The 23,127-nt window shown below is 44.9% G+C and overlaps 1 protein-coding gene and 1 long non-coding RNA gene across 5 annotated transcripts in view; one reads left to right on the top strand and one right to left on the bottom strand.

Annotated features, from left to right (window-relative positions):
* LOC308485901 overlaps positions 1–16,164 on the bottom strand; it is a 35,489-nt gene extending 19,325 nt beyond the window's left edge. Inside the window, exon 1 of the long non-coding RNA XR_013990838.1 lies at positions 15,234–16,164. This is a non-coding gene — a long non-coding RNA (uncharacterized lncRNA). The remainder of the gene's footprint in view (positions 1–15,233) is intronic.
* On the top strand, positions 1,739–22,168 carry SCOC (short coiled-coil protein). 4 transcript variants are annotated; one of them, XM_081022127.1, is made up of 4 exons: positions 1,739–1,942; positions 17,983–18,057; positions 18,147–18,230; positions 19,130–22,168. In XM_081022127.1, exons 1-4 carry the CDS (start codon positions 1,879–1,881, stop codon positions 19,270–19,272), a joined length of 366 nt encoding a protein of 121 aa, XP_080878253.1. In that variant the 5' UTR covers positions 1,739–1,878; the 3' UTR covers positions 19,273–22,168. The 4 variants fall into 4 exon arrangements, with proteins under 4 accessions (XP_080878253.1, XP_080878254.1, XP_080878255.1 ...); XM_081022128.1 differs by having other exon boundaries at positions 1,740–1,942; positions 17,986–18,057; XM_081022129.1 differs by lacking the exon at positions 1,739–1,942 and adding an exon at positions 16,332–16,471 and having other exon boundaries at positions 17,986–18,057.
* The last annotated feature ends 959 nt before the right edge of the window (positions 22,169–23,127 follow it).

The following is a 23,127-nucleotide window of genomic DNA, read 5'->3' as shown; positions in this document are numbered from 1 at the left end:
CCCTGAAAAAAGTGCTTTTCTGGATTGAGAGCAAGGTGCAGGTCACATGACTCACCCAGGAGCATGTCCTGGAAGACACGTGTCCTGGTTTTGGGTCTGAAAACATTGAAAGGTATGATGCTGATGTAAATTCCACCAGTTTAAATTCCACTGGCTGACCCCTGGTTGATGCAGGGTGAGGGCCGACCTTACCCCATGATATCTGAGGTTCAGACAGCAAATATCAAGATCTGTTGAATTCGAATTCTCTCATCCTGGTGAGATCTTGGGTTTCGTTAGTGCTGTTAGTTGGATACAACCCATTATATGTACAAGTATATATTTGCATTTATTTTATAGTATCCATTGCCACATTGCTGATAAAGCGAGGAAGGCTAAGAGGCCCTGTGTTCACTCGGCAAAATTTAATCTAGTTTATAAGGAGCCAATACATTTCATTGATGTCAATTACCTACCAGAGAGAAGCCAGATGGCACAAATAATAGAAAACTATTGATAGTGGCCAGGAATATTAATTAAACATTTTAGATAAGATCTATAGAGTTCAAACAGTGCATATCCTGTAGTTCTACAGGCATATAGTTTAGCCAAAGACAAATATATTTATATGTCAACAGGATTATTTAGACGCTTTAGCCCAATGGATATTAAGGTTTTGTGCTTGTATTGGCTCTGCAGAATGAAGCATACAAAATTACATGCAGACTTTGCTCTATTTTATGAGGCTGAATACTTATTTTAAAAGGTATCGACAACTGTTAATTAAATCTTACATGATTTTTTACTTAGGGTTAGGAGTTCAGAACAAAATTAAATGCATCGTATGTGAGCCAATGGGCAACTCTGGAACTTTTCTGGCATACCTGCCCATTGCAAATACATACACATGTTGAAAAATTGATGCTAATGCTCAGGGGAATGCCCAAGCACAATTTGATGATCACGAGAGGATGCAGCTGGAGAGGGTAATTGGTAGGGGTGTGCACTGGATTCAGATTAATCCCAATATGAAAAATGTCCTGGCTATCCAGGAACTGTGATGGAACTTGAAATGACTTCCCAGCTACCTACCACTGCTTCCAGGTAAGCCCGTAGCTAGTGAGGTGGGTGGGCAGGGAACTAATGTGGGGAGGGGGCATCAGATGGTACTTGGCTAAGGTGGCCCTGACTCCTAAGGTGGAAAGCCAGGAATCCAACATGCCAATTGCACATGATACGACATGAATACTATATGAAAACAGAGAATTATCTCTGGTAAGTGAAATGTCTAGATCAGACTTGAGCCATCACAGATCAAGCACTACACGAATCACACGCCCTCTCTCTTGCAAACTCATCTATACACCAAAGAAAATGTCTTCTCACAAGTTCTCAGTTAGATTTATTTCCAAGTTAATGTGCATAGGATCACACTAAATTTGTTGTGTCACTAAATAAAATTATACACCTTTCTAAGTGTGTTTTGGATGGGGCTTCTAATTTTCAGATTCTGAATGGCACATCTGCCTGTTTCCTGAGCTGTACAGCATGTGGCCCATGTATATCTGGTTCTTCCATTATTCCCTCATACAGAAAATACAGTACAAAACTGAAACAATGGTGATTACTCAGCACCTATTGGCGTAAGGCGTTGCAACTTGTAACTATTTAACTTTTGTACCATAGCCGTTTCCGGGAGGCAGCTCAGGGTTGCAGCGATCCTTCCGTGCACAAGCGTGCTGTTGTTAGTAAGAACAAGAAGTGTTTCGTTTTTAGTGCAAGGATCAAGTAGCCTCTGGTGGGTGGGTGGAATCATTAAAGATTTAACAAGAGGAAAATAGGATATGCTGCTTTCTCTTTAACGCACTCCTGAAATTTTAAAAAACTCACTGAAACAAAATGGAAGGTTCTCTGGAAGAGGAGGATGACAGCTTTACTAATATTTCCTTGGCTGATGACTCAGGTAAGGGAACATAGGTGGCTTGTTATAAAAATGTACGACCTAAGGGCTAAAAATATATTTAGCCTTAGAGGATATCCATTCTGTTACTGAATGTGTGTTCACACATAACAATGCACATCTCTTGTTAATCATTAGTCTCTGGACTAGGATTTTTATAAAGCATTTGGAGTAAACTTTGATGATGGCTTTGTAAAGGCGTGGGATTGTCACAGGCATTTATTTATTTATTATGGCACTGAAATATGCCATACTTTTGACTTTGAAGTTCTCAGAGTGCTTTGCAACTGAGCTTCAAAATATGCATACAATGTGGTGTGTATTAAAGGGAGAGTGTTCTTAAAAGAATAATACTGTTTTAGAAAACTCAGTTGATATTGTTGAATTAAAAAAATCTGCCCCCTGTTTCCCCTAACAAATTAGTCCATGTCTTGGCTCAAAGTGGATTTTGAATCCCTTGTGCCTCTCTTAATTCTCCCCCACCCTTGTGGCGTTCTCCTTCAATTGTTGCTGTCCCACACTTCCTAAATCCGGATATTCCCTAGCTCTCCTATGGATTTTCAAAGTACAGGGACTCTCTAGGTTTAGGGAGAAGGAAGTATGGGACAACAGTAGTTGGAGGAGAATGCTGCATGGATGAGGAAGAATTAAAAGAGGCATAAGGAGTTCAAAATCCACATTAAGATATGGTAGGGGCAGGCCCAAATGCTTCCAGTGGTATACCGTTCCAGACTATTCTTCTTGCTTGTGGATGTGCAGTAGAGCATCACTGTTCTCAATGGTCACCTGAAGGTTCTGAATATAAAAAGCAGACTATAGAAATGTCAGGCACTTTGAATTTAGAGATAAAGCTAAAGGGACCCCTGACCATTAGGTCCAGTCATGGATGACTCTGGGGTTGTGGCGATCATCTCACTTTACTGGCCAAGGGAGCCGGCGTACAGCTTCCGGGTCATGTGGCCAGCATGACTAAGCCACTTCTGGAGAACCAGAGCAGCGCACAGAAACACCGTTTACCTTCCCGCCAAAGCGGTACCTATTTATCTACTTGCACTTTGACGTGCTTTTGAACTGCTAGAGCAGGGACTGAGCAACAGGAGCTCACCCCGTCATGGGGATTTGAACCGCTGACTTTCTGATTGGCAAGTCCTAGGCTCTGTGGTTTAACCCACAGCACCACCTGCATCCCGAATTTAGAGATACTATAGCCTAAATACCAATGATTCATAGGAAGTTCCTCAGCAAGGCAATTAGACACTTTTGCACCCCCCAAAAGAGCAAAATGTATGCATAATTCCACAGTGGCAGACTTGGGCTTTAAAACTTCAGTGGCGCCCTGTGTGACACCAAAATTCAGTGCCCCCCCCCAGCCTCTCACCTTCACTTCTACATCATTGAGGCACCCTCTTGGCTCAGTGCCCAGTGTGACCATTGTACTCCCTTAGATCTGCCTCTGCATTCTGACTCCTCTTGAACCTGTACTATGGTTAAATAAATGACTATTTCTCAGGATGCACATGGTGGAAAGTTGCCCAATGCAGAAAATGTATCTGCAATAAAAGCTCTAAAAGCGCCCCCCAGAAGTGATAGATTATACTATTTGCCTGCTATATGAGGGGCGCAGAGCTTCTGTTGATGCAACTGTGGTATATTGCAAATATTCATGCAAAAGTGCCAGAAAGTCTTTACCAGTCCTGATTATGCCTCTCATGTCTATTGAAAGCAATGACAGCTGGCTTTAGAAAATTTTAATTAGAACCTGGAATGCATTAACTATGGCTAATTATCACTGTGCTATGAAAATGTGCTGTTCTCATAGGCAGAAGATAATATCAGGTTATGATACCATTAATACCTGGCTAGAGTGTAGTCCTTAACCACTGACTGTTGCTGCTGGAGAGGGAAGGATATAGTGGATATGTTCACATGCTGGCCACTGCAAAGGCCTCCACTGTGGCTGCAGAAAGTGTGGTGGATGATATGCTACTATGATAGCGTTTCTGCTAGTGTAGTGTCCCAAACTGGAACATTATAGGGATGAGGTGGGGTGCAGCGGAGCCAAGCCGAGCACAGGATTAGGCACAGGAAGCTGCCTTATACTGACTCAAATATTGGACCACCTAACTCAGTACTGTCTACACCTGGAGTGGGTAACTGGATCTGCCTGGTGGGACAAATCTCCCCACTCCCCGCTAGGGTCAACATTGACAGGTGGGTGAGACCATTCATCTGTCAATCACCTGACACCATAATGCTGTAAGGTGGTTGATACCTGTCTATGTTCAAAAGAGGTAGCTGTAACTGCCAATCAACTGATTGTCGGTTATGGTGACCTCCTTTGAGGACAAGTTTTCAGTACCAATCATCTGATCGGCGCTAGAAGTGTGCCCACAAGTAAACTCCCTGTAACCAACAGTCAGCAGATTATCAGTTACATGGAACTCGGAAGCCTCTGCAGAGGGCGAAATTCTCCTAAAAATGAAGCATTTCCCCCTTTTCAGAGAAAGCTGTTGAATACAGAGTGGTTTCTCAAGAGAGAGAAAATGCTCTTTTAATAAATGGAGCACTGCTTTATTCCCAGAAAAAAGATAAATGTATTCAATGAATTGGAGGAAGCACTTTGAATAAATTCATCTTCTTCTATAAAGAAAACAATTATCAGTTTTTTAAAGGTGTATTTTTTCATTCTCCTGAGAAAGTGGATTGGATTTAAATCACTGGAGCAAGTGCTTTGAATCCAAGCTGTTTCCTCTAGCCATGTCAGCTGCTAAGGGGCCTCCTGAGCTCCTTTGGCACTAAGGAGTTGCCTTCCACCCTGGCCAGTAAGGGCTTTCATACCCTCCAACATTTCTCTGATGAAAATAGGGACGTAGCATTCCATAATGATAATTTTACTATTGATACCTCACACATCTTACTGTGTTGCCCCAGCCACTCTGGGCAGCTTCTAACACATATAAAAACATAATAAAACATTAAACATAAAAACCTTCCCTATAAAGGATTGCCTTCAGATGGCTTAGGGGTCAGATAACTCCATACCCTCCAACATTTCTCAAATGAAAATAGGGACATCCTAAGGAAAAGTAGGACATTCCAGGATCAAATCAGAAACTGGGATGCCTTCTCTAAATCAGGGGCATCCCTGGAAAATAGGGACACATGGAGGGTCTGGGCTTTGAATGTGGCAGTTCTGCCCTGCCTTGTCCCACTTCTCCCAGCCAGAGATTAAAATTGCTCTGCCAAAAGCAATCTTATACAGTACCTGGGAACAAGCCCCACTGAACTCAGTGAGACTTACTTCTTTCATATATAGGATTGCACTTTCAGAGAAATATAAGAAAAGAATCAAGAGAAAAATAAATGAACTAGCACTGTTTCATATTTACACTTCAGTCAGTTTTGACTTCTGGGCTCCTGGTGCCTTGCTCTTCAAAAAAATCTCTTTGTAAGATTGTAATATGAAAATCCATATAGCTCAAGTGAAAGAGCTAACTATATAATGTCTTAATGAACACGTAAATGAGCAGTACATTACTAATGGCAATTTTTAAGTCATTCCAGAAGCAGAGTGAGTTCTCTTAATTTTCTTTAAGCAACACTGACAGGGCATTAATCTCTTGATGAGCTGCTTTATAAAATATTACATTCAGTGTACTGCTCATACAATTATAACTATATTATATTGATTTTCTCTATGAAAAGAATGATAGAGTAGGATTACCATATTTTCAACTGGCCTTGTATCTGTGCCTTTAATAGCAACCTAATGCAGCACTGAAGTACGTGAAGCCTTTAAAGGGCATGGGAAAAAGTAGTCGTGAAGACTACACCTTTACTTCTTTCTTTCCATGGGTCAACTCTGGTATCCCAGCAGCCAGTGACCTACCAGGTCCCCCTTTCCTACCTATTTATGCTTATGTTTTTTCAGTCCTTCATCATCTTATGACAATGGCAACAGACTTATCCACAGGCTGGGCAGCATTTCACCTTTCCCCCATTTATTTTAATCCTTCCCATTGTTTAGAGACAACAGGAGACTCAGAGCCCATTGATGCCCCCATCTTGGTTTCCCCACAGTGTACTTGAAATTATTGTGCTGTGTCATGATTGGCTACTACCTCAATGGTGTGCATATTCCTAGTGTTGCAGCATGGCTGGCTGCTGAACTAGTTAAAATTTCATCTTCTGATGTGGTCAGGCTGGTGCTGGGAGACTTGGAGTCACATGCAGTTGCTTGGACTCTCCACTTTCTCTGCTTCTGGTGTTTTCGCTTATCCTATACCTTTTGTTGGTATAGCCTCCCTCTGCTCTGGGGAGACAGAGCTCTGAGTGAGCATACAATTTTGATTAAACTCTGCATCTGCCCTCCCCAGTTTTGTTGATTCTCCTTTTGCACTGGCCATTTACCACTAGCAAAGCAGTTACTGCAGTGCAATGGTAACACAGAATGTTGGCATAAACCTAGTATGCTGATCTCATATTCTTTTCTGCTGGATTTAGTAGAGAAGCTGTTTCTACCTAAGGTAGCAACTTAGACGACTGTCAGCATGCTTCTGTCCTTTAGAACAAGGGTAGAGAGTCTGAGGCCTGGGGGTCAAATGCAGCCCTTCCTTTCCCCCATCATGTGTCTCTTGGGGCTCTCTCCAGCCACAGTCCTCGCCAGCCCTGCTTTACACCCTCCATGAATGTTTTTGCCGGCTGGAATGCTGCCTTCAACTCTAATAATGTCTCTTGGTTGCCTGGGTGCAGAACACCAAGGAGTATATGAGTGTATACACAAAATAGCCTACTGTACAAAGGTAAAATTTACATTTGTTGCTCCACTCACTTATGCCTCTTTCACCAACCCACCACTGACATGCAGTCCAGCAATATTCAGTGCAACTGTTGTCTTTTCCTTGAGTCCTTAATGAAATGAACTGGAAACAGGGGAACTGGCGTGCTCTGACAATATCATAGAAGTAGCTCAATGGCCAGAAGCCTAAAATGACCTCTTGGTTGCTAAGTTGGTTTAGCAACCAGTGAAGCAAGCCATCTCATAGGGGGAGAAACAGATTTCCTTCATTCTAGCAACATTTCACTAGCCAATGGGAGAGTGTCACAGACAAGTTCCAAAGTCACAGCTACAGAACTGGATGCCTGTTTGCAGGGATTTGAAAGGATTATGTAGGTTTTAAAAGGGCCTTTTCTGAAGGCAAACAGCTTGAAGCAGCTCTAATTATATTATCTGTATGACAGAAAGGGTGAGGATCAACTGTAAATCCTTTCATATATTGAATTACTTATATATTTATAAACTGTTGGAAGTGAAGTAAAACAAAAACCCCAAAGCGAATTTCCATTTGCATAGCTTTTCTGCTGCACTACTTATTGTGTAATATTAAGTGGGCCATATATTTTCTACTAGGTAACTGCCTACTAGTTTGTCAGGAGTGCTGTGGAGTATTGTGGTGTCCTTAACCAATCTTCCTTATCCAGCTTGAGCATTTATTGCACTGCACTTTACATCAGGAGTGAGATTGACAGGCATCCGTAATAACAAATGCTTCTGAAAAGTCATGCTAACTAGGCTCAGCCAAGACGTAGCCTCCCTCCTTGCTTGCACTTTGAAAGGGGATTCTGAAGATGCCTATGGGCAAAAAAGATAGCTTGATGTCATTTTGATATCAGGTAACTGACAGGTGGGTATCACTCTGCCCACCTGCCAAACCTGGATCGTGAGGAGTCGTGGGGGGTGGGTAATAATCTGGCCTGTAAATCAGCTCTAGCACCCCACCCCTGTTCTAGATAAATGGGAGTAAGGAAATTTCTGATAACTAGAAGTGCATAAACACCCTAACTGAAAGAAAACACAGGTCCTACAGTTAATAGAAGGGTTGAAGAAAGTTACATCACTGAAATATACTCAGAGTCGCAAAGTGATTTCATGCTCTTTATTCAGCTCATAGTGGTGAGGAGGAATGAATAAATGTCCCCTCACAGTATCTGCTTTATATACATTATTTACACAATGGGCTGCACATGATTGGCTAATTCTGGAATTCTACTGTAAGCCAATCAGGTTGTGGATTCACTTCTATCTGGAGCAGGATTGGGTGGTTCCTGCCAACCAATCATACTGCTGCATTGTTCTAGGACCAATCAGACTGCTGCATTCTGAATCCTATTGTTCTAGGACCAATCAGACTGCTGCCTTTTGGATCCTATTGTTCTAGGACCAATCAGACTGCTACAGTTTGGATCCTATTCAACTCAGTACATAACACCCCTCCCCTCTAAGTTCCAGTCCTGCCCGGGAGGTCGCATTCATAGTCCTCAAGGTATGCCGGCGGCCTACGTGTGCGTTGTGGCCTGGGGTGTTCCCTGGTCCGGGCTCCGGGTTCTGGCTCGTGTTCCAAGGATGCTGGCTGTGATGCGGCTGTTTGGTCTGGTGCAACCGGCTCGCTCAGTCGTGGTTCTGGTTCCGGTGTCCTTTCGGCCTCACGGGTCCTCTCTGTATTTACTGATTCTGCCTCTCCTGCTGGCCCCTCCTGCTCTATGGGCCTCACTGCCCCGCTGTTCCCTTGGGACTCCTCTGACCTGTCCTCCTCCTGGTTTTCTCCCGGGAATCGTCGCCGTATCTGGTCGCAGTGGCGGCGCCAGCATTGCCCCCCATCCGTTAGCACCTCGTACGACACGGGGCCAGTGACCCTGGTGATTGTGGCGGGTACCCATGCTGGGCCTGCCCCAAAATTCTTTGCGTACACTGGGTCCTGGGCCTCGAAGGTCCGGGGGTTCCTGCCTTCCCCCACCACTATCTCATCCTGAGCTCTATCGGGGTGAAGGCGGTCCAATCTGATTGCAAGGCGCCGACCCATTAGTAGTTCAGCGGGGCTCCGGCCAGTCGTTGAGCTGGGGGTGCTGTGCTGTGCTAGAAGGAATGTGGCAAGGCGGTACTCCCAGTCCCCTTGCGTCATGCGGCGAAGGGTGTCCTTGGTGGTCTGCACCATGCGTTCTGCTTGGCCATTGGTGGCAGGGTGGAACGGCGCCGAACGGATGTGGCGGATGGCGTTCTGCGCTGTGAAGGTTTGGAATTCTCCTGACGTAAATGCAGTCCCGTTGTCTGAGACGAGAGTGTCAGGGAGCCCGTGGGTTGCAAACAGCCTGCGTAGTACCCGGATGGCTGCGGACGTGGAAGTGGACGGTACCAGTGCGACTTCCAGCCATTTGGTGTAGGAGTCCACCACTATGAAGAATGTTTTCCCCTGAAAGGGGCCAGCGAAATCCACATGCAGGCGTGACCATGGTGCTCGGGCGGACTCCCAGGACTGGACTGGGGCCCTTGGGGGATCTGGGCGGGATTCTTGGCAGGCCTGGCAGTGTTTGACCCAGGCCTCTATCTCTCCATCGATCCCCGGCCACCACACATAACTCCTGGCAAGGGCCTTCATTCTTACTACCCCTGGATGTGTCTCGTGTAGGGCTGTGAGGACCCTTTTGCGGAGGGGCTGGGGAACAACGACTCTGCTTCCCCATAACAGGCACCCCTTGTGGGCCGACAGTTCATGTTTGCGGGTTGTGTAGCCGGCGAATTCTGGCCCGGGGCTGCTGCTGGGCCATCCCCTCCACACCCAGTCCAGGACCCGGGAGATGACCCTATCTTTCTTGGAATGGTGTGCAACTTCTTGTGCCTGAATGGGGCGGTCGGGAAGCAGCTCCAGGCTCATAACCTCTTGTGCAGGTGCTGGGTCAGGGCCTGTTTCCGGTAGTGGTAGCCTGCTGAGGGCGTCCGCATGGCCCATCGCCTTCCCAGGTCGGTGAATCAGTGCATACTGGTAGCTGGCAAGGAAAATTGACCACCTGAGGACGCGAGGAGACAGCACTTGGGGGGTCTGCTTTTCGGGGGCAAACAAGCCAAGCAACGGCTTGTGGTCAGTCACCACGGTGAAGGGCCGCCCGTACAAGAAATCATGGAATTTTTTTACTCCCTTTACGATTGCCAGACCCTCCTTGTCGATTTGCGAGTAGTTCCGCTCGGTTGTGTTGAGTGTCTGGGAAAAGTACGCCACCGGTACCTCTCTTCCATCCGGGAGTTGGTGCCCCAGGACAGCTCCAATGCCATAGGGTGAGGCGTCGCATGCTAGCACCACCGGCAGCCTCTCGTCGAAGTGTGCCAAGACCGAGTTTGAGACAAGCAAGTCCTTGACTGCCTGGAATGCGGCCTCCTGGCGCTGGCCCCACACCCAAGGGGCCCGCTTGTCCAGGAGTCTGTGTAGGGGCTCCGCTACCGCCGCCTTGTGGGGAAGGAAGGAATGGTAAAAGTTCAATAGCCCCAAGAAGGCCTGAAGTTCAGTCTTGCTCTTGGGCGCTGGGGCATCACAAATGGCCCGTACCTTGTCCCCAGTCGGGTGGACCCCTTCTGCGTCCACCATAAATCCCAGAAAGTCCACCTGAGGCACTCCTAGTAGACATTTTTCCCGCTTCACCTTGAGACCCGCCGTCTGGAAACGGTGCAGAACGGTGCGGAGGCGGTCCTCAAACTCCTCTGGTGTGGGGCCGGCAATCAACACATCATCGAAGAAGGGGGTGACGCCAGGAATCCCTTTAAGGAGAGAGTCCATTATATTCTGGAATATGCCTGGTGCCACGCTGACACCGAATTGCAGCCGCTTTACCCTGAACGCTCCTCTGTGCGTCACAATCGTCTGTGCCTCTGCTGTGGCCTCATCTACTGGCAGCTGTTGATATGCTTGGGCCAAGTCCAGCTTGCCAAAAATTTTCGACCCAGCCAGGGTGGCAAGGACATGGCTGACCACTGGCACTGGGTATGCGTGGGCCGTGAGGGCCTTGTTTATGGTACATTTGTAGTCTGCGCAGATGCGGACCGAACCATTAGGCTTGACGGGTGTGACGATTGGGGTTTCCCAGGGAGCATTAGGCACCGGCTCCAGCACTCCTTGCTCTACGAGTCGGTCCAATTCCTCGTCTATACGGGGTTTCAAGGCGAACGGGACCCGGCGGGCCTTGAGCCTGACCGGTCGTACTGCGGGGTCAAGCTGTAGCGCAATGGGGGGGCCCGTATACTGTCCCAATTTCCCATCGAAAACCCCTGGAAATTCCTTGCATATGGCGTCCACGTCCACTTGTAAGCTAGTGTGGTTCACCCCGGTGACAGCTAGCCCCAGTGGTCCAAACCATGCCAATCCCAGTAAGCTAATGTAGGGGCCCTTGACCACAAGCAAGTCCAGTTGCCGCGTCCGCCCTCGGTATTGCACCCTGAAGGTCCCCACCCCCATTGTGGGGACCTTACGTTTCTGGAAGTCCCAGAGGGTGAATGGGGCCGGCCTGAGTTTGGGACCCCCAGTGGGACACAGTTTCCTTAAGGTCCTTGCCGAGATTATGGATAGAGTTGAACCCGTGTCAAGCTCCATGCGGCATGGGGCCCCCTCTATCTGTACCTCTACATAAATTTTCTCTACGTTGGGGTGGGGCAACTGGTATACCTGGAAGTCCGTGAGCTCCGTCGAGTTGCCTTGGTGCGTTGGGCCCCGGGACCTGGGGCTCTTGGATTGGTCATCTGATGCCTGGTGTCGGGTGGGCCGAGCCCGACACACCCGGGCGATGTGTCCCGATTTTCTGCACTGCCTGCACTCTGCGTTGCGGAAACGGCAGGTCCTCCTCTCGTGACTCTCCCCGCAGCTTGCGCAGTTCCCTCCTTCTCGTCGAGGCAGCTGTGGTCTGTGCGCTGCTTGAGTGCGCTGCTGTACTCGGTGCACCTCCTCCCTGTCGGATCCTGAGTCGTCGGTGAGGTCTTCATGGTGGACCCTCGGTTGGGATGGCAGGCTCGGCCGTGCCTCTTGGGTCGACCTCTCGGCAGCTTCTGTTGCCAGGGCCTCCTCCAGAGCGACCTGGAACGTTAGGTCCTTCTTAGCGTAGAGGCGTCGTTGCAGCTTCTCATCCTTCAGGCCACCGACGAGGCGGTCACGAAGCATGTTCTCCAGCTCTGAGAAGTTGCAGAACCGGGCGGCTTGGCGGAGAGAGGTCACAAACCCAGTTATGGTTTCCCCAGGGGCTTGCCGCTTTGCGTAGAAGGCATTTCGACGAGCCACCACTGAGGGCTGCGGCGAAAAGTGCCCCTTCAGCTGTTCCATTATTGTTTTGTATGGAACAGTAGCGACGTCTTCAGGCGCAAGGAGAGCCCGGGCGATTTCAAACGTCTCCTCTCCGCAGACGCTGAAGAATATCGCCCTCTTCTTGGCGTCTTCTTCGTCGGTGACCCCTTTGGCTTCTAGGAGGAAGGTGAAACGGGAGGCGTACGCTTCCCAGTCTCCAGATGCTGGGTTGAATGGCGAGAAGCTGCTGTTGGCTGCCATTCTGAGTTCCTTGTGCCCCGGAGCTGAAGCCTGGATACACGGTGCGAGGCAGCGGTGCGGCAGTTGGCGGTGCTGCGGTGCTGTGTGTGGCAGTCAGCTCAGCGGGATCCCATCCTCGTCGCCAGTGAAATATACTCAGAGTCGCAAAGTGATTTCATGCTCTTTATTCAGCTCATAGTGGTGAGGAGGAATGAATAAATGTCCCCTCACAGTATCTGCTTTATATACATTATTTACACAATGGGCTGCACATGATTGGCTAATTCTGGAATTCTACTGTAAGCCAATCAGGTTGTGGATTCACTTCTATCTGGAGCAGGATTGGGTGGTTCCTGCCAACCAATCATACTGCTGCATTGTTCTAGGACCAATCAGACTGCTGCATTCTGAATCCTATTGTTCTAGGACCAATCAGACTGCTGCCTTTTGGATCCTATTGTTCTAGGACCAATCAGACTGCTACAGTTTGGATCCTATTCAACTCAGTACATAACAATCACTTACCCCGTACATTAAGTTCTTCAGAGGCAAATAGCCTTCACAAAGAGGCTGATAAAAATGTTCAGCTGTACAAGGTTGCAATCTTAGACATCTTAATCTGGATCTAAGTTCCACTGAAATCAGTGCAAACCTATTTCCAAGCAATGGCTAGGAGTCAAATAACTTCTTTTAAAATTTCACTAGCAAACCACTATGCCATAGTTCCAATGCACCTCATTATCAATGCCATCAGGGCCCTACTGGTCCAGCAGAATGACCAGGAGGCTCTCCAAATGCAGCATGGCTGGCTGACCACATTTTTAAGCAAGTGAATCAATACACATGGCCAGCTAATGAGAGAGACATCATAAGAGTCCAGAGTCTAAAGGAATCTCACTGCACGACTGACACCTCAGTTTCAAAAGCGGTTTGCAGTGTAGCAGTGGAGAAAACTGTTTTAGGCCCACCTAAACCCATAGAAATAATTTGGCATGATATGTGTTAATTTGGGACAGGGGTGTAAGTTGTCATACCACTGTGGGATTTATAGAACTGGGGCTACAAATACATTTCTACATACTGGAAACAACTGAAATTATTTACCAGAAAAAAGCATTTGCAAGTCCCCTCTCTAGACAGCAGAGGTCTCCCTAACTCTGCCCTTTTTATTAGTTCCTCGGTATATTTTCAACATTTCTCTTTTCATTCCACCTGAAATTTTGTTCCTCAATGAAACATGTCTATGGGGAAACAATATACTCTTAAAAAATAAATATATTGGTATATTCATATTGTTTTTATCCTGATAAGCACCAGTATAACCACCATTATTTCTTGACATGTATTTTGCAAGTGTTTCTGGTATAAGAATTTATACATTTGCTAAATTGTGAGTTTGCAGAGAGGAGTGTTGAAAATTAGCTAGTTTGCTGAAAAAACAGGGCTGAAAAACCTGTGACCATGCAGATGTTTTTGGACTTGAATTCCCATCAGCCCCAGCCAGCACAGCCAATAGTCAGGGATGATGCATGTTCTGGTGACTGGTCCAACAACACCTTGAGGGACACAGGCTCCACACCTCTAAGATAAGCCCTATGCCTTATACCACGACACCTTACAAGAGCCGTTTTCGTACATTACAGTGTAGAAGGTTCTATAGATATACTGAGGTTGAGCACTGTTTAGGGAAGGGAGTGTATTTCATCACGCACACAATAGTAAGAAAATTCAGCTCCCACAGCACAGGGTGACCTACATCTGTGTCACTTTCACCATTCAATCTCTCTTATTCCCTCTGAACCCTTAACTTACCACTGACCCAGAAACTGTGGGGTGCTGGCATAGTACAAACACACATGAATGTAACAAAGGCATTTACATTTATATGCCACATTACATGATTTAAGTGCACACGCTTATCTGGTTACTTTAAAATCATATTGCTAGGTTTAAACGTGTACATACTATGTTAACTTGTTCCTGACTCTTTAAATATCAAATGCTTATATTCAACTATTAATGTTAAACTAAGACACCTTCAAAGAAGCAGTTAATTACTCTATTAAAACCCTTTAGCCAAATAGCTTTTTTATTCTCTCCACCCATTAAGCCTCACTAGCACTGTAACAGAGCTCAGCATCTTTTTCCAACCCTTTACTAACCTATTGAAGCACAGGATTGTCCTGCTGTACTGCCCTAGAAATCTTCCCTCTGGTACTCCATAGTGGTATAATGGAATGGGGAACCTCAGGCTTGGGGGCAAATGGGACGGGTGTGTAAGTGTGTGTAGAAACTAGCCTACTGAAAAAAAGGTAAAATTAGCATTTACTGCTTTGTACGCTTTTACCTCTGGTCCTAGCCACCACTGGCATGTGACCCTTGGAAGGTGGCCCAGAGGGGGGCCCTTGGTCAGAAAAAGGTACCCATCTCTTGTATTGCAACATCATGGAAGACCACTGTGATTTCAATAAGGGTTTAGGCGGTGCCTAACAATTGCTCCTCCCATGCCAAATTCATGCCTAGGTATGGGCCTGAATCCTCCAAGGAGTTAATTCCATCTCTTGTAGGCAGCATTGCCATGTAGAAGTTATGCCAAGAGAGTGTACAGTCTGAGAGTGTCATAGGAACCCTCTTAGTACTGGATAGTGGCTGCGTGCCAACCATTGAAATCCATCTGGTCCTAGTCCATTCAGGTGACCACATGATTATTGGGGATACTCTCCTGGCCTTGCAAGAACATCCTCAAGGTCATGTGAATGTAAACCAAGGAACAGGCTAATTACTTGAGCATCAATTTACTTGAGCAGCATAGTAAGGCAGTACATAAAGGAAAGACGCAACCTGTTTCTGGAAAGAGAATCCCATCACAGTGCTTGAGCCAGTCTAAGTGTTGCATCTCGGCTGTCAGGAGTCAAACCCTGCTGCCACATAGAGGCAACTGAAAAGGGCCTCAGGCTTACCTGTTTTGCTTTGTTTATTCTTCTTATCGTACGAATAAAATCTGCATAAGGAACAAACTTCGCATTGGTTCTCTAGTCTCCTCTAGCTAGTTTCTTGCAATGCTTCCTTCAAAAGTGCCACAGCATTCAGTTTGACCCAACTGTCTGTAGGGTTGCAGCCCTTGGTCATGATGTTGACCAACCTTGTCATGTTGTTGCGACAATTAAAGGTGAGGCAAAGCACTGTGGAGAGTAGGAAATAAATATGAGCGACTCAGCAAAGTGGTTTCAGCGTTGGTCCTTCTCACCATGTTCTTGTGACGATTAAAGGTGAGGCAAAGCCCTCTGGGAGAATAGTGGGAAATAAATGTGATTACAGCCTCGGACTAGGACCCAGACTAGGTTTCAAATCTCCCCTCAGCCACGAAGCTCCTTGGGTAACCTTAAGTCAGTCATTCACTATCTCTTTCACCTAAGCAGGTTGTAGTAGTGAAGATACCATGAAAAGAAGGAGGGGGAAACCACGTCCGCTACCTCGACCTCAATACAGGAAATGTGGGAGACAAATGCAGTTACAAAATAGGAACAAGCATTTGTCGCTTCAGAGCACGGCAATGGGAGGTTCCTTCGTTTCCTTTGTCGGTGAACAACCCCTAACACACGTCGTTCTGTCTTAAAAAGTGTTTCCTCAGGTTGCGGAAAGATGTCTTGTGACTGGAGCGGGAGGTGCTTATGACGCAGCCCTGGGAAAGAAGCGGCGTTTGGGACGTGTTTGTTTGCAGCCGGTGCCGCTCTGCTCTCTTATGAATTAAAGCCTTCATTCAGGCCCACGACTTGAGGGACGGGGGGGGGGGCGGGGAGAGAGAGAGGGAGAGAAGGGACTAGCGATGGGAGGTGTCTGCCCCTGTCATCCCTGTTTACTACTCCGCCCTGCGGAAGCAGGCCGGCGAAGGCGAAGAGACTCCGCCCCCACAGCCGATGGAAGCGTCTGCTGATGTCTCCCTCCGCTTATTGGCTGCCTCGCGAAGGGCCGTCCGCTTTCGTTTGCTGTGATTCGATAGCTGGCTGGGCCGTCTCTCTCCCCTTAAGCCCGCCGTCTCCCTCCTGCCTCCCACCCCCCCTACCCCGCCGGTTGTTTTCATGGAGCAAAGCGCGTGCGCTGCCGGCCGGGCGAAGGAGAAGCTGCGCAGTCGCAGTTGGCCGCTGTTGAACTAGGCGAGGGTTGGGGTCCGAGGGCAACCTGGGCAGGTGGGGGAGAGGTGAGTAGGCGCGCGCTTCCTTTGCCTGGGGACCTGAGCGGGAGGCGGGGCTCCCTGCTTGCGGGTTGGGAGAGCGAGACGATCGGTGGGTGGAGGGGATGTGCTGGCAGGGCGAGGGTTTCCTCCTCCCAGGCTCCGTTTTCAGGATGCAGCATCTAATCTGGTTTTGGGGGGGATTGCTGGGTGGTGCTTTTTCTTCTTCTTCTGGGGAGTGCGCAAGAGAAAGCTCTGGAGCGCTGGGTTCTCCGCCTTTCCGGTAGCAGCGACGTTGCCTCCTACCGAGGCGTTGTGGGTGGAATGAAAATGAACAAGCCTCTCTCAAATGCCAGCCTTGCTTATGAGGGACCCAACATCCCCTGACGTTAATAATCGCCATCCATTTCTTGTATAAGGATGGCTCTCTCTCCTTTCACCTGCCTGGCAATAGGGAACGCAACCCTGTAGAGCAGAAATATACAGCATTAAAACTATGAGTTTCTTCGAAGATGTGCATGTGAAATGTTATGGTACTATACGGACGCTGTGAGTGAGCTTAAAGACAACATACAGCGTGAGTCTTTTAAAAGAGGCCCCGTGGAACATGTGTACTCTGTATCCACCGGGCCTCTTTTAAAGAACTCACCCTGTACAAAATTACATTGCACCCAGTAGTGTGGGACCCTAGACCACCACCTGAAGTTAACATTCAACAAGCTTGAAATTTGACATAAATCATTCTTGTTTTTCATTCAGCTGTTTCATTCAACTGTTACTGCTGATGGCTGTAGTATAATTTGGTTAAAATAGTAAATTAATAGAAGCTAAATCGATATGCATAACTTAAGAGATTATTAATAAAACAAATTGCATACTGCCTTTCATTTCAGGGAAACACCAAGATGGCTTTCAGAACAGTTAAACATCAACAACATATAAGAGCCACATGTTTTATGGATTATTTCAATGTTTTAATTTTTTGTAAACATTTAGAAGCTTTATTGCAATCAAACAGTATAAAAACATAAATAGGCTTGAGTCAATGAAAGTCAATGAAGCATCCTATCAGTTATAGGAACCAGAGATGCCAAGAGCCAGTATTAATAGTCCAAGAAAACTTGGATGGAGAGGTATGTTTTAAATTGCTGGCAGAAGTAACCAACAGTCACTCAACAGATGCCTACCTGATCAGTTATTAACAAAGATGCTCAAAGCATATATCACATTGCAAAGTGTGTCCCAAGAATGTTGAAATAGGTTGGTGCAGTTGATATTGGTGTGCAAAATGTGGCAGATTTGGCTGCTGCTGGAAAAATAACTGTTGGGTCTTCCTTAGGAATATTGTTTTGCTTCCTTTTTCTGGAAAAGTTCAATTTTACTACTTTTTTTAAAAGAAGACAAAAGCAGATTTGTCTGTTTTCACAGCAATGTTTTGCTGAAGTTTAGATAACAAATGCTACCCTTCTAAAACATTCAACTATAAAACCTGGTTCTGCATTTGTACATACCGTTGACAAAATTTTATCTTCTTTAAGCAGAGTACATTTCTGAAGTACAAGATTCACCAGTGGATTGGATCTGTTCAACGATGATGAATGCGGATATGGATGGTATAAAGCATTTTTTCAACTTAATGTTTTCCCTCTTGTGTATTGTAATACTGTACTTGGCTGCACTAAAGAGCATCTCTTTTTTACAGCTGTTGAGGCTGAAAATCAAGTGGAATTGGAAGAAAAAACACGACTTATTAATCAAGTTTTGGAACTCCAGCATACACTTGAAGGTTAGTTTCTTAATTCAGAAGGTTAACCTATCTACATGCAGAATTACTTTAAGGATGAAACTTATCATTGATACAGGCTGCAGTTTTGATTGAGCTAAGAAGATGTTCCTGCAAATTCTGTTAAATGTGGTGGGGCATAGAACCAACAAGGGGTTTCACATTGTGACTATGGGTGCAGTGCATTTTGTTCCCTCCCTTGCCATTTATACTATAGTGTGCCTTAGCATTCTATATTTTGCTCAGCATGTACATGAAACTGTTGAGTAAGGTCATCTGGGGTTTGGGAACACAGTATCATCAGTAAGCTGATGTCTCTCAGCTCTATTTCTTGTTTTCATTAAATTCAGATGAAGCTGTGGAAGTGTGAATGGTCTAGATGATGGTAATTCCTGATAAGTTGCCAATGCTGTTGGTTAGTGTGATCAACTGTGTCAGGGCAGGTTTTGGACCGGGTTTGTAGCCTAGGGATGTTATTAGACCCAACCCCTTTTTAAAGGGGCCTGAATGGCCTCTTTAGACATGAAGCGCTTTTCGTCTACTAACACTGATATTTATCTACTAGCACTGATACGCTGGCTACAGCCTTTCCTAGACAGAGATAGATTGACCACAGTTGTTCATGCTCTAATAATGTTCCATTTAAATAACTGCAATGCATGTGGCACCCTGACTCTGGAATACTTGTCCTAGGAGGCTTGCTTGGGGCAGGGACTAAATTTGACACTGGGTTACTGCGTGTTTTAAGAACATTTTATTGGAAAGCATTGGATAAACTTTCACTATACAGAATGTCTTTATAATGGGCTTTTCTTTTCATGTGACTATTTCTACCATTTAGTTAAAACTCAGAGTAGAGCAGATGTTGTGATTTGCTTCTAAAATTCACCTTGTCCTTCCAGATCTGTCTGCAAGAGTAGATGCTGTTAAAGAAGAAAATCTGAAACTGAAATCAGAAAATCAAGTTCTTGGACAATATATAGAAAATCTTATGTCTGCCTCTAGTGTTTTTCAGACTACTGACACAAAAAGCAAACGAAAGTAAGGCACTGGTAACCAAACTGTAACATTGTATTTGCTGCTGCTTTTGTTTAATTTTAAAATTGCATATGGCTACATGACTTAAGTTAGTTTGTAGCATCATTGAATATTTGAAGATTTATTGGCAGTGCTAGACAATTTTAAATGAACAATTGGGCAGTGCAAGTCTATCGTGTTAGCTTCCAACAATGTGCAGAGATAGTGTAGAGGAAATATTTATTACACAGTTTGAAGGCAAGAGTTTTCAACTCGGCTTTTATGTTAGTCAAAACATGTCATAAGCTGCCAAGTACTTTAGATATCTTAATTTTTACAGTGGTACTACTGTTCACTAGCAGAATAATACAGTGTTGTGTAGAGTGATGTGAAAATCCTTATTTGGAATGAGTTATTTGCATGACTTTCCCTGGGCTCCAAAAAAGTTGCAACACTCCTCATCCTTCATCTCCTCAATGGCGTTCTACATTCTTCTAGATAAGACCACAAAAGCTTAGCTTTTAAATATTACTTTGAAAGCAAGTGAAGGATTTAATATTATTACATACCAGCAATTGCTTAGAAAATTGTGAATGGTTGAAAAACCACTGCAATACCTGCATAACTTTTCAGAACTGGTAAGTTAACATTAAGAAAACACACCCTGCTTTAAATTATATTGCAAGGAAAGGGAGTCACATCTTGGCCTTCATTGTTTTGCAATCTCTTAAAAGTGGCCTCCCCTATTTACAAAATAGCGAGTAGCATGGTAATTTAACTGCCAGATGTAATGGTTATTAGTGGTACAAGCTCAACAGAAGTATCTTTGTGAACAATTAGTAGGTATTTAAGAATTTTCACTAAACATGGATGCAGTCTATAGTTCTTTTTCTGCATAATCCTCATTAACTGCTGCTAGCCTTTAGCTGACACAGAATGTTCAGCCTTTCAGGATTAGAATACTTGGGGTTTTCAAAGCATGAAGTGTGCCTTTGAAATATTAAAGAAATACTAGCAGTTGTTGGAGAAGGCACCAAGTTACTCTCAACCTATGACATAGCTATTCATTCTGCATAGGCTCAACAAGGCTTACTTGGATATGCCAACGTAGTGGGATGAGCAAGCGAATTAATCACTATCATGTATGCATAGCAGCAGTCTCATGTCTGTGAATACACATTACATTAAGTGGATAAATTATGACAACTTCATACTTTTGATAAAATGTTGCTGTTGCCAGACATCACATGTTGACAGATTAGCTAGTTCAGCTGGTAGGGGACAGGACTATGTGGAATAAAGCAGTTTCTACTTAGGTCAGTTCTAGCTTTGTTTGGAATCTTATTGCTGCTTCCTGACTTCTGGTTTAAGGGAAGATTTCATTTCTTACCTAAGCAACAGGTCACTTTTCTCTTTGTGGGGAGGCTGGCATATTGGTCTGAGATTATATGTCCAATAGAAGTCTGAGCTCATCACAGAATAATTCTTACCTTCAGGATTCACTGTTATATAGCACAAGCTAGTAGTGTCTTTGCATTCCAGCTGTCAGTATTATAAACAATGGAACCTAATTTGAGGCATTAGATTCCAACTAAAACATCCCCATCACCGGACATACTTTAATAGACAAAAGTAAATTAAAGCTTTCTCTGGCATAACAAGGGTTTAGAATCTAGAGAGTGTAAAAACATTCCTAAAACGAGTGTAGTGCAAGATCAAGGCAAGATAAATATAAACAGATGAGTGTGATGTCCACTCTAGGGAAGTGGCTTTCCAACTTGGCATTTACACATTGACTTGTTTGCCAAATAACCTTTGTGTATCTGACATAGAAATTGTTTTGGAGAGCATTATGGGACATGTTTCATGGCGCATAACCAAGCCTAGCTTGTGCTTGAGTCAAGCACTCCATATAAGCTACCTGTGACACACCTCTGTAGCTGTGCATTGTAGAACCGGTAAACTGTCTTTTAAAGAACCTTGTCCGCATTATGGCTTTTCTCATTGAGGAATCTGTGGCTGTTAGAACATAATTTGGAACACACCGTTCTACAGCCCTACCTAAATTGTGAACTCTTTCTTTAGGTGGCATGTGCCTGCTACAGTTTAGCCTTGAAGAGTGCCAAGGCTGGTGGTTTTAGTATTAGGGTGGGTTGTAAACCAACTGAACTAATGCAGATCACCCTAATTTCAGCTCAGAATTTACTTCCTCTTTCCCCCAACTCCTTACTGAGTTGGGGGGGGGCTGGAATACAGACGATGGTAAGAAGCTGAGGATTATTTCCTTACTCTCAGCCATAAAGGCTTTATTCAAGCCTCTGTTGCAAATAGGTATTCTAGAAAGTGTACATTTTTTTCTTGCTACTGAATAAGCAAAAGAACCTTGGAAAATTAACTCAACAGTTCTTTTCCCTACCCATTTCTTTCAACTCAGTAGTTAAATTTGAAAAGGAGAAGGGATTTGGAGAAGGTATGGAACTGGTGCAAGAGAGGATTGCTCCCATGAAGGACAGGTCAGGAAATCTGTAACTTGGTGTAGTGATTAGAGATATGATTTTTCAGAGCTTTGGATAACTTTTGGGTTCGTGTGGGACAAGGCTTTTTCAGGACTTCCCCACGAGTGGGCTTTAGACATCACAGTTATCTGCATTTCCAGAGGCAATTGAGGATTAGCAGGGACTACTAAGTAGTACACAAGCAAGGAATACACCACCTAGTCTTTTTGTAGGAACTTCTTCCCACACTAGTGTGTGGGAAGGTGCCATCTTGATATGATCGGGTAGAAGATTGTTAATGTAATGCTGAATTTTGGTGTCCTAGATAGTTGTAACTGTAAAGAACCTTACTACTGTGGCCTTTGTTAAACTAACAGTTGTGCTGTATTTCGGAACTTGTATGAAATAAAAGCTTTCAAGTTTCTCTCATTTGGTCTGTTACTAGAATCTTTTTGAAAGTTTTACTAGTTATAGCATGTGCCATAGTTGTAAAGTAGAAGTATGCTAGAAGCATTGTCCTTTCTTTGTACCATTAGTAGTTTGCATTAAGTAGGCAAAAAAATAGGCTCCTATAAGAAATCAGAGCTGCCCTTCTGTCCTCTTCTGCCCTTCAGACTTTTGGCATTTTCAGTCTGCTTTGTATTTTAGACACAAGGGACCACTTTAAACTGTTTTAACAGCTTAGTGCTATAATGCATATAGCTAGTCCATATTATTAGGTTTAATATGGAATGCCTCATTGGGATTTTGAAAATGATAGTGACAATTGCTGCCCTTTAATTATAGGAATGAGTATCTTCCCCCAAGTAGTAGTATACTTACCTGATACAGCAATTCTGCTAAACTGGGGGCTCTTGCTGTTGGGGAAATATACTCACTGAATGCCCTCTGCCCACCTGATCCCTAAATGACTCATTAACATGCATTCTGCTCCTGATAGTCCAGTCTTGCATGAGGCTTCAGTTGGTCTTCCACCTATATCTTATTGGTTTCAGTAATGTTGCAGCATCAGATGTGTATTTACTGAGCCCATTCAAGCAGTTAAGTATTATTCTCGCCACTTGTCTAATGGAAAATAGACTAGTTCAAGATACCTTGCATTTGTGCCCCCTATCTGAAGAGGAAGTTTGCAGCTTGTCAGTAACCCACCACTATCATAGCACTATGAGAATAGGCTCTTAACAGGGAAGAGAAGTTGTTTCTCAGCAATAGTTGGTCTCAGTGGTTAGGATAATGAAACAAAGTAGCAACATTGCAACAATCCATATTCCTATATTCCCATATTTAAGACTGTAATCCTAATACCCATTTGCAAGCTTCATTGAATGTAATGGGATTTATGTATAGGATTGTCCCTCTAGCAGGTAAAAGTAAAGCATGCAAACGTC

Source organism: Podarcis pityusensis, assembly GCF_964106645.2.
Source record: "Podarcis pityusensis genome assembly, chromosome: 9".
NCBI lineage: Eukaryota > Metazoa > Chordata > Lepidosauria > Squamata > Lacertidae > Podarcis > Podarcis pityusensis.
The sequence above is the reverse complement of the archived record's forward strand: the minus strand, read 5'-3'. Positions and strand labels throughout refer to the sequence as shown.

What these genes read in the sequence shown, in the direction of transcription:
- SCOC (XM_081022127.1), top strand. Translation starts at nt 1,879, where the DNA reads ATGGAAGGTTCTCTGGAAGAGGAGGATGACAGCTTTACTAATATTTCC. An exon ending in TTCCTTGGCTGATGACTCAG is followed by an intron (nt 1,943 to 17,982) that starts GTAAGGGAACAT and finishes ATCTTCTTTAAG; the next exon opens with CAGAGTACATTTCTGAAGTA. An exon ending in ACTCCAGCATACACTTGAAG is followed by an intron (nt 18,231 to 19,129) that starts GTTAGTTTCTTA and finishes TTGTCCTTCCAG; the next exon opens with ATCTGTCTGCAAGAGTAGAT.